Here is an 11,088-nt window from a genome sequence, read left to right on the forward strand (position 1 = left end):
ATTTAAAAATTTTAAAACGAGTGGTATGCAATTAGCAAATACTAAATGTTGTGACATGAATTCAAATTGATATATGTGATTTAATTTAAAATGTTTCAATAAAAGAAGTAATATAGCAGATACGGCTTTAACAATAATTTCTTTATGTCTGTTTATATCAATGGCGAGTTTCATTGATTGAAAAACGGTCATACTGAAAAAAAAAATAAAGATATATAATAATAAAGATAAAGATATTTAATAAATATACAATAAAAAATGATTTTAATATATTATTCCTGTGAACGTTATTATTATGTAAATTCGTAAAATCATGTTTTTCTTAAAACTTACGGCATTTGTCCTGGTAAAACATCAGCCATAATATTAGTACTATCTGTTTTAGCTTTACTAGTAGGTGCAGCTGCTAATAAAATTTTCAGTAATGCAATCATATATTGTGGAACAAATGGTAATATAGCATGATATACAATTTCTGTTGGTGTTTGGCGAATTGGAAACCTTGGAGTACTAATAGGATTTCTAAGCATTTGTTCTTCTTTTTGAATTTGGATTTCTGCTAAAGATATATACATATGCTGTAAATATAAAAACAAATATTTTATTGATCTAAATTTTTTAAGTATTAAATATATGAAAGTTTTAGACTTACTCTTTTAAGTGTATTAACACCTTCAAGTATTGGTTGTGGTAAACCTGCCAGACTTTGTCTATCTCCTTCTAAATTGTAACCAACAAATTTTAATCTTGATACTTCCAGAAAAGTGTCCACATCCTTTTGTCTCACCTTTGGTGTCCATGGTAAACCTTTTGTTGAAAAATGTGTTACTTTGAAATAATATTTTATATTTTTAAATAATAATCATTTTTTAAAATAAAATAAAAATATTACTTTTTCCTTTAGTAAGTTGTGGAGTATCAGGTCTTACTTGAGGTTGATTATTTTCATTTTGACAATAAGTTCGTAACTGAGTCAAAACAGTTTGATTCATAAATACATTAGCTTCTCCTTCACCTTCATTGTTTGCAGTATCATTTCCCATTTCTGCACCTTCATATTCCATTTCCAAGCCTGGTTCATCTAATGAACTTTGTTTCATTAAAAACTAAAAATAAGAAGTGTTAAATAATAATTGTAAATTATAAATAAAATTTTTAAAATTTATAAAAATTTAACATACTCGTCGATAAGATCTATGATTCTTTTTTTGATTTTGTGTTTCAATTAAATCTGCTGCACTGACAGGAGGAGAACTAGCTCTCATAGTTTTAGCAACTTCTAAAGTATCTTCCTGTTGTGTATCAAGACCAGCTTCTTCACGATATTGTTTTTTTAATTCTCTCAATGTATCAATTCCACCCAAAGATACCAAAATTAACTTCCACAATAATAAAAGAACTTTTTTCATTGGAAAATGTGGAGCTGCTCCACTGCAAAAATATGTTACCATACCAAGAAGTTTGACTATAAGTAATTCTTCGCCATAAGGATTTATTAAATCTTCTTTAAAAGATTCAACATTATTTTTATAAATACTGTGTTTTAAATTTTTCATTTCTTCTCTCATCACTTCTGTTATAATATATAAAACTGACAAAATTACTCTTAAATCAGTGGAATCGTCAAGGCTAACAGATATTTTTCTCATTGCAGAAGCAGCTCTTCTACTATTACTAAAAATTTAAAAATTTGAATTATAAAAAGATATTAATAGATCAAATTTTTTTTTATAAGAAAGAATAAACATACGTAATTTCAATATTAAGAAGTTCAACAAATGTTGGAAAAATTCCAGCCTCATACAATAACATAACATTTTTTCTGGTCCATTCTCGTTGCTCTTCATCAGATTGTACTTCAGCCCAACAACCTTGAGCTAAATACAAGATACATCTTGCTGCCTTCATCCTTAATTGTTTGTTAGAAACCTCTAATTGATCTAATAATTTGTAAATTACAGATTTTTGTTGAGCTTCTGATAAATTTTGCCACCATGGTCTTAATTTATATAATTCCATTTGTTCTTCAAATGCCTAAGAATAAATATATTTCTATTGTATTAATTTTTCGTAAAATAACCATAGAAATGCCTATACTCACTGTAAGGTTAACGTGTAATTCAGATTGTTCTGAATAACTATATAATTCTGCAATTTCGTTGGCATGCTTGTCTGCATCATCATAAATAAAATCCAAATCCGTAGATTTAGATATTTCCTGAACATAAAACAAAAAAAAATATATATATACAAATGTTACTATTTTTATGTTAGTTATTATTTCTTGATTTTAACAAAATATCAATTATAATATGTATGTACCATTTTATGAATATTTATTTCAACAATTATTATTCAGAAAAGGATATGAGATGTTATTCACGTATCGTATGATTTGATAAACAGATTTTGACAATCCAGGCATTAATCAGTAGAATACGCTTCTGTCAAAAAGGTTAGAAACGACTTGATCCACGCCGATTACCGTTATTTACTTTTGTCAAGATTTTTGCACTTAGTTGACAAAGCATTTACTCACTTCAGTACTCATAATTCGTTGCTGTAGAACTATTCGGGGAAGATCACGCTTCCCATTTCCATTTGCATCCATCGCTACGTCACGCATTTTCTAATAGTTATTGAAGATGCAGTATGTAATGCATCTCTGACTTAATTTATGAATCGATACTTTTTTTCGACTACTCGAATCATCTACAAATGTTATTCTATCGATCGATGAGTTTTCTTATCGATTTAAAAAAAAAATCGATGTGCTATAATGTGTTCGATAATTTTCAATAGTCTTTGGTATATTCAAAATTTTATTAATGAGTACTTAAAATTGTAGCGATATTCCTATACTTTATAAATGTATTAGATGATTGTTGGCAACATTGAATATGAGATGATTGGTTCGCAAAATCTTTTTAGAGATTTTCACAAGAATTTCTATAAATATTGGTATGTCACAGCTTCCATTTTGAAAAGTGAAGCTACTCGAAAAGCACGTTAAACTGCTCTTCACACTACGGATAAGCGCGTCTGCTTATGCGTCCTTTTTGGTGATTTTATATTTTGAATAGAAAATATTATAAACATTATAATAAATAATTATATTTAAAAAAATGCAAGGAACAATCATAGAAAATTTAAGTGGTAGAAAGCTTTCAGTACTTGTAATATTACTCGTTATCGCACAAATAATTTGTTTTTTAATAGGCGGGCTTATTGGTAAGTTAAGAAATGTCAATAATTTCAAAATTATAATAATTTTGACTGTAGTTAAATATTATATTTTTTATTTTAATTTTGCAAAATATAAAAATTTTTGTAAATAAATAACTATGTGTTTACTTTTATTTTAAATTATGGAAAATTTTAGATACTTATTAATTATTTATAATAAAAATTATTGAATTAATGGATTTATTATTTTTGTTTTTAAAATTTTTTATTATAATTAATGTGAATTATTATTTTTTTATTGGAATTTTAATAAAAGTATATATAACAAGTAACTATTAATAATACCAATAGTCTATATATATATTATGTTTTAGCTCCAACTCCAGCTAGTAGCCAAAATATACTTGGTACACCTTGCAAAGATATTCGTATAAATGGATCTGAACCTGGAGGAAGAAAATGGTTTTATTCAAGAGGAAAAGGATCTTGTATTCCTGTTGATATGAATCGATTTAGTTTTGATAATCATCATCAAGCATATCAAGTTGTATATACGTTTCAGGTAATTCTATGAAATTGTATTGTATTGAAAAGTATGCATTATATTTAAAAATTTAAATTATTTATTTTACAGATGCCTGTACCTCGAAATAGCATGCAACTTGATTATTCCAGATGGCAACAAAATTTGATTGGTGTTTTACAAGTGGATATTGTATATCATAGTCAAATAGAAATTGGTGATTTATCTTTTTTTTATTGGTTTCTTTTTTTCAATATAAATATATTTATATAGATATATATGTTGTATATATATAAAATATTGTTTTATTTATATATTTTATTAATTATTATGTTTTACAGCTCCTAGGACCAAAATAACATTGGATGCAAGACTTGCTTACAGAAATAAAGGTGATCCAGACGATGGTTGGAAACCATATGCTGCTTCCGTAGTAGAAAGAATTCTAGATTGTAGTATTGATGATGTAAATATTATTATACTTACTTGATAATATTATTATACTTGAATATAGTAAATGTATATTTATTTACAGATAGTTCTTTTTTGTAGGCATTGGAGCAATATAATTATAATTGTAGCATGGTACCACTATTTGAACTTGGATCTCTATTTCATGATTATTATCTTTTAAATATTCGTCTTCCTGCTGATACTGACAGAAATATCAATCAGGGTTTAGGACATATAACTGATTTATGGCTTACAGTAAATATATATTTAAAATACTATTTTTGCATTCATATAAAATTGAATCTCTAAATTAACATTTCTATATTTCAGGCTATCAATCAAAATGGTGGATTTACAAAAGTATGGGTTAGTTTAAAAACTATTTATTTTCCAATTGTTTTATGTGTTCTTACTTGGTATTGGAGGCGAGTACATATGCTTTCTAGATCACCAGCTCTTTTGGAATATTTACTTTTAGCTCTAGGCATAGCTTTGTCATTTTTAAACAGTAAGTAATGTATTTATTAATATAATATATTTGATACATGAAAATTGATTATATTTACATAAATATAATTCTTTTAGTGCCTTTGGAATATTTAACACTTGCATATGATATGCCATTTATGCTTTTATTGGGTGATATTAGACAAGGAGTATTTTATGCAATTCTTTTATCCTTTTGGCTTGTATTTGCTGGAGAACATCTTATGGTAAAATGTTTCTATGTATTAAATTAATTTTAAAATAATTTGATTCTTATATATTAATGAATTCTTTCTTTTCATCCATTGTCTTTCATCATATTAGATACAGGTTTGTTATTTATAATTTTTTTATATAATTGCATTTTTATGTCAGAAATATAATTTGTTTTGCTTCTTAATTAGGAAGGTGAACAAAGAAATTCTTTAAAATGTTATTGGCGTCATCTTTCTGCAGTGGGTATTGGATGTTTATCATTATTTGTATTTGATATGTGTGAACGTGGAGTTCAATTACGAAATCCATTTTATTCAATTTGGGTAACAGATCTTGGAACTAAATTTGCTGTATCCTTTTATACTAAAACTTTTTTTTTTATATTATAAAAATTTAAATTCCTTGACTTTAAATATAAAATAGTTATCATTTATAATTTTAGCCGGAATTTCTGCTGGCATGTACTTAATATTTTTAGCTTATATGATATGGAAAGTATTCATGAATATTAGTGCAAAAAGAGCTGCATTACCTAGTATGAGTTCAGCACGGCGTTTACACTATGAAGGTGTAATATATCGATTTAAATTTTTGATGATTGCTACACTATTATGTGCATCCTTAACAGTTGTTGGTTTTATTCTTGGCCAGGTATTTATTCAAATTTTGTATTTTAAATGTTAGAAGAAATAAATTAATGTACTAAAGTATTGTATGCATACATAGGTTGCAGAAGGGCAATGGAAATGGGATGAAGAATTACATTTGGAAATGACATCAGCATTTTTTACTGGTGTATATGGAATGTGGAATATTTATACCATAGCATTATTATGCTTATATGCTCCTTCACATAAACAATGGCCTATTGAACCATCTGGTAACTAAATTATATTTTCTATTATATTCTATATTTCTATATTTCTATATTTTTTTTTATTAATTATTTATTACACTATATTCTCAATTTCAGAAAATAGTATTAGTGAAGAAATTGAATTTTCACGTTTGTCCACTGATCCTAATGAAATGTTGTCTTTGACAGCATTTGCACGAAAAACAGCAGTAGAATAAATGGTATACATTTTTTTTTATAAAAAATAGAAGTGACAACCGACCAGTCAACAATTTTGTACTTAAACATAGTATAGAAAGCTATAAATATGAATTAAGAATTTTCGATATTTATAGAGAATGCAAGGACTGATAATACTCTGACAAGTAATCTTTTGATGCCAAAATTAATTATTTATTAAGAAGAATATTTTTAAAGCTTTACTTTTTCTTTAATACATTTACTTAATATTTTATATACTTAACAATTTATTAAGTATTTTTAAGTAAAATGAATAAGGAATTATTTTATTTCTTAAATATTTTTTAATATTTTTATTATGTATCATATTCATATATGATCATATTAGAATAACGTATAGCTATTATTATTTTATAAAACATTCCATTTTAAATCTAAATATATTTTTTCCAATAAGATTTTTTCACGTATATAAATAAAACAATTATAATAGTACTAAATTAAATAATAGTACTGCCATACCTACAATAATAGCCTTTAATGCACCAGTCTCTCTTTAATAATAAATACTCTATTCCATCATTTTATAGAACATATCAATATTGGGCATTTATCTATAATTACATTCGTTTTAATAACATAAACGTGCATTATAATGATAATTATGTGATATTGAAATAGTATGTTAAATTTTTTCTGTATTATTATGCAAAAATCTACTTTGGCAGTATTAAAAGTTCCTCGATAAATTTCTAATATCATATACATTTCATACAAATTTTTATTAACTTTGATGCATTATTAATATAATTATTAGAATTTAAGATGTATGCATGCAACAAAGTAGACCTGAACAGAAAAAGAGTGCAATAGAATTGTAACACTTTAATAGAGCGAATTTAGTGCACATTAGTTACTTATACATAGAGTACTTATATTTGAGAGGCAACAGAATTAGTATTTTCTATAACTTCAATGTATTCATTGAAATGTATTAATGAACAATAATATGAAAACAAATTTTTGTATATTATTACTTATCATATTTTTAAAATAATTTCAACAATGTGAAACATATAACATGTAATGTATTAATATTTTAAGGATCTCAAATTTTTGTGTATTTATTATTGTGAATTTGATACAGTATTCAATTGGGATATTTTTCTGTTGTATATTAGATAAAATTTTATATTCGTAATTTTTATACATTTTTTAAATAAATCAATTTGTTAGAATAATTTTACTGAGTTACTAAATATTGCAGTATTATCATACATTATGTATATGTTAATTTTGTCATAATAGGTGTCTTTTGTTTTAACGTTTAAACGTCCGTGTAAAACGCGAATTGTGCGACATTTGACTCACTGAACAATTCAATTCTTTTTCAATCGTCTTTACAATTTATTCATTCATGAGAATAATTGCTGTTTAATTGAATTTCTTCCTTATAATTTTATCAGTGTACGTGCTCATTTGATTTATTATAATATGTGTGTGATGGGTTAATTCCAAATGTCAAGTTTCTTAAAATTTAATAAATATTGAATTTTATATTATTGATTCAAAAAGGTATTTATACATTATTTATAAGTATTTTTTATATTGCTTATATTTTATTAATAATTATACAAATATAATTATTATATTATATTTAAATTCAAGTTCCACACATACATATATCTTTGATATAAATTAAATCACAGTGTTACCAAGAACTAGTAATTTAACTTGATATGTTTTATAAGTATATATATTTATTTTTTTTAATTTAACAAATTATATTATCAATTAATATTTAAATTTTTGCGTAATCATATTATTTATTTTTATATAATTGTGTTATAAATATTTGATATATTTTAAAATCGTTAATTATTTATAATATAAATGGTTATATAATAATATAATTTTATAAACGGTATTTATAAGGGTCTTTTTTTATTTCTTATATTTTATTTATATAAAATATAATATTACACATTAATATTTTATTTGAATGTATCTATGACGTAAATTATTCATATAGAAAAAATATCGAATAATAAAATTACAATGAGTAAGTAATATATTTTTTGAAACTTCAATATACTTATATTTTAAATTATTGGTATATACGTTTTTTAAGTATGGAATTTGAATTTTAAAAGAGAAATAAAAAGTAATAGAAGTTTATCGTAGTCGATATATAATTCTAGTGATATTGGTTGACCGAAAGAACCAGTGGCGATTCGTGGATCATAGCAGGGATTTTGTATTGTGCGCGCGCATTCACTGGCACAACGTGAGACAGAGGTAGCAGCAAGCAAGAGAGCAGTGTAGAAACGGAATCAGATGCGGTGAAGTCCGTGAGTTGACAGTGGGGTGCACGAGAACAGGCGTTTCGTAGTGGTGGAGGCGGAGGAGGTTTAGGGGAAAGAATTGTTTTCTGTGTGCGCGAGAAACGTGTCGACAGTACGAGTCTCTAAACGGGTCGTCGTTGGTGATGGTGAAATGATTCTCTAGCCCGAAGTTTTTGACTTGGTCCGCCTGGACAAAGAGGAAGATCTTTTGTATAACGCTGCTCTTCAAGGGATCGTACGCTCGTTCATCCATAGAAAACATCATTAAACGCTGACGTCGCGGAATTCGTCCCGTGTCGTTTTCCTTCGTGGCGAGCGTCGAACATCCAACGACTGACTAGCGACCATCACGCGCGCGTGTCTTTGTTTTTTTTCTCGGTGCTGAATAACTGTACGGGAAAACAGAGAGTGTGTTATATCATAGTGGTGAAAAACCAATTCTTTCGCGGGTTCTGCTGTGCTAAATAATCCTAAGCAGTCAGAGGCCCTTCTGAAACGACAATCGAGCTCAGCTGATTCAAGGACTTGCTGCGAAGGGCTCTGCTGCGTTAATAGACGATAAATATGTCGTCCCCCAGCGCTGGAAAACGACGTATGGACACGGACGTTCTCAAATTGTATCCTTGAAATTCACTTTTATTTCTTCTACTCGCTATTTGTATCTCTGCCTTCTTTTTTCTTCTTTTCATCCCCACTTCATTCCTTCTTTGTCCCTCCCCTCTATCCCCTACTTCTCTTGTTCTCGTTCTTTCTTTCTCTTTCGCTCTATCGCACGTGCTTGCAATCGAGTGCAAGAGAGGCCTGCACATGGTTGCGAATGCAAGACTACGCAGTATGCATGGCATGTTACAGTTGGATTGCTTGTTTATCAGGTATGATCAGTTTATAGGTCGACGAGAAACAACGCGTTGCAATGTCATGGTGTTTCATGATGATGAGGGATATTTAATTCCTCGTTTCGTCGATGACGGGACACAGCTGTTTTTAACCAGCTGACTACGTCCCTGTAGTCGTGTGTGCGCAGCTTTATCTCGTTCGTTTAACGCACGATGAGTATGGTATACAGTTGTAGGTTCTAGAGGTTAGATTTCATTCTTTCCATTCTTTTTTGTATTTTATCTTTTTCTTTCGCTTTCTTTGTATCTCGTCTTTTATTATTTAATAAGTTTTTTATTTCGATTTAAATAATTCGAATGATGATACGTATTTTAAATACTTTTTATATTTATATATTCCTTGGTGAGCGTAAATATTTAAAGTCGCGCGTCAAAGAACGGCATATATATAACGTTGATTTGAAATGGAGTGCGCGACCAACGGTAATTGAGACGTCACTGCCGTATTCCAACCTCAACTAAATAGTTCATGAAAATGACGCAAAGTGTCAAATTTTATATAGATAAATATATATATATAAAAATATAAATAGTAAAAAAACTAAGATAGATAAAAATAATTTCTTTTTACCAAATGTTATATGATAAATCACGTGATAATACTGATTCTGTTCTTCTGATGAATTTCTGTTTTTTTTGTCTATATAGTGATTATTTGAGATACAAAGAATAAAGGTATTTCGTGTAGAAACGAGAAAAAGCTGTAATATTTTTGATTGCGTCTTTATAGAAACAAATCGATTGTTTTAATATTACCATAAAAATTTGTTATTTGTAGTTTCTACTTTCATTTCATTTTTGATATAAGAAATCAACATGATATGAATAATTAAAAGAGAAAAAAAGAAAAAAAAAATAATAAATGTATATTTGACCTCGATACGTAAGAAATTGATTTTTGCATAATATAACATCGTATTTCGCTTATTATTTCTGTGTAGACTTTCATGAACGAATGTGTCAGTTTTTCTAGAACGATGGTAGTCTCTATACCGAGTTCTTTCGTGTCTTGTAACATCGATCAGTCTTTGTTGAAGCTTACATTAAATTTGTAAACGCTAAAGTGAATTGGATGTATTCGTTTTTTTAATAGGGAGCCCCTTGTGAGCTTTCAAATTTTTAGAAAAATTTCTTTGTCTTTATTTCGCCTTTTCGCGCATACATATTTACTAATGTTAATAATAATCTATTTTCGAAAAGGATGTCTTTGATCTTTATAAATTTACAGTCTTGAATATTTAATATTGCGTTTTAAGAAATTTTTATAAAATTTGATATTATTTCATTATAATATTATGAATATTATTTTTCAACTTTTTTTATATATTTTATATTTTTTTCTCTTGAAAATTCTTTTTCAAATCTTCTTAATTTTATTACAGTTATTTGATTCGTGTTTTATTTTATTCAATCCAAAAATTTGTAAAAAAATTTGGGAATAATTCATATACATTGCATTAGTTTTATAATTTAAAAAGAATAAAAATAATAATAAGAAGATACACAATTATTTACTTTACAAAAAAAGTATTGTTTGATTATGTTATAACAAAAATAAAGATCCCAACGAAACTAAAGAAATCGAGAGTGCAAGTTTACTTTGATGGCAATTTTAAATTATCGTTTTTTTCAAATTCAATTGAATTTATTTCGTGATTCAATTAAATTAATAAACTATTATATTTATATTATAGATAAATATTTTCATTCTAATAAAAGCTACTTTGTACGGCTAGACTAGATTAAAATTTACATTAATAACTGATTCGTGATAAAATAATCTTTTTGTTCATTTTTTTAACTGGATTCGATACAATAAAGAAATATTCTTTAAAAAATTTGTATTTTCTAATGTTTGCCTATATATATAATAAACTGAAAACTGAATATATTCAGTAATTATTATTTTATAAAATATATAAAATATATAAATAGAAAAAATTAATA

General features: G+C 26.7%; 3 protein-coding genes across 6 annotated transcripts in view; 2 read left to right on the top strand and 1 right to left on the bottom strand.

Annotated features, from left to right (window-relative positions):
• The window catches only part of LOC102681167 (striatin-interacting protein 1), a 5,105-nt gene extending 2,327 nt beyond the window's left edge, over positions 1 to 2,778 (bottom strand). The window contains exons 1-8 of one of the 3 annotated variants that reach the window (XM_031512926.1): positions 2,540 to 2,778; positions 2,102 to 2,218; positions 1,751 to 2,034; positions 1,182 to 1,674; positions 893 to 1,106; positions 653 to 807; positions 334 to 578; positions 2 to 193 (exon numbers count right to left, since the gene is read on the bottom strand). In XM_031512926.1, coding sequence (XP_031368786.1) covers positions 2 to 193; positions 334 to 578; positions 653 to 807; positions 893 to 1,106; positions 1,182 to 1,674; positions 1,751 to 2,034; positions 2,102 to 2,218; positions 2,540 to 2,626 — 1,787 coding nt within the window. In that variant the 5' untranslated portion in view covers positions 2,627 to 2,778. Of the gene's footprint in view, position 1; positions 194 to 333; positions 579 to 652; positions 808 to 892; positions 1,107 to 1,181; positions 1,675 to 1,750; positions 2,035 to 2,101; positions 2,219 to 2,322 lie in introns of all 3 variants that reach the window. The other 2 variants (XM_006620761.2, XM_006620762.2) reach the window with 2 other exon arrangements.
• A 196-nt stretch (positions 2,779 to 2,974) lies between these two features.
• LOC102680954 (protein wntless) lies at positions 2,975 to 7,141 on the top strand. 2 transcript variants are annotated; one of them, XM_006620760.2, is made up of 13 exons: positions 2,975 to 3,231; positions 3,561 to 3,748; positions 3,821 to 3,926; positions 4,051 to 4,175; positions 4,262 to 4,417; positions 4,493 to 4,670; positions 4,748 to 4,875; positions 4,973 to 4,978; positions 5,053 to 5,214; positions 5,288 to 5,515; positions 5,591 to 5,744; positions 5,838 to 5,941; positions 6,056 to 7,141. In XM_006620760.2, the coding sequence occupies exons 1-12, from the start codon at positions 3,126 to 3,128 to the stop codon at positions 5,936 to 5,938; spliced, it is 1,638 nt and encodes a 545-aa protein (XP_006620823.1). In that variant the 5' UTR covers positions 2,975 to 3,125; the 3' UTR covers positions 5,939 to 5,941; positions 6,056 to 7,141. The 2 variants fall into 2 exon arrangements, with proteins under 2 accessions (XP_006620823.1, XP_006620822.1); XM_006620759.2 differs by lacking the exon at positions 6,056 to 7,141 and having other exon boundaries at positions 5,838 to 5,958.
• Positions 7,142 to 8,206: 1,065 nt separating this feature from the next.
• The window catches only part of LOC102680813 (ubiquitin-conjugating enzyme E2 H), a 35,633-nt gene continuing 32,751 nt past the window's right edge, over positions 8,207 to 11,088 (top strand). The window contains exon 1 of the mRNA XM_006620758.2: positions 8,207 to 8,862. Coding sequence (XP_006620821.1) covers positions 8,810 to 8,862 — 53 coding nt within the window. The 5' untranslated portion in view covers positions 8,207 to 8,809. The remainder of the gene's footprint in view (positions 8,863 to 11,088) is intronic.

The sequence above is a fragment of the Apis dorsata genome, unplaced genomic scaffold (assembly GCF_000469605.1).
Source record: "Apis dorsata unplaced genomic scaffold, Apis dorsata 1.3 scaffold_527, whole genome shotgun sequence".
Classification (NCBI taxonomy): Eukaryota; Metazoa; Arthropoda; class Insecta; order Hymenoptera; family Apidae; genus Apis; species Apis dorsata.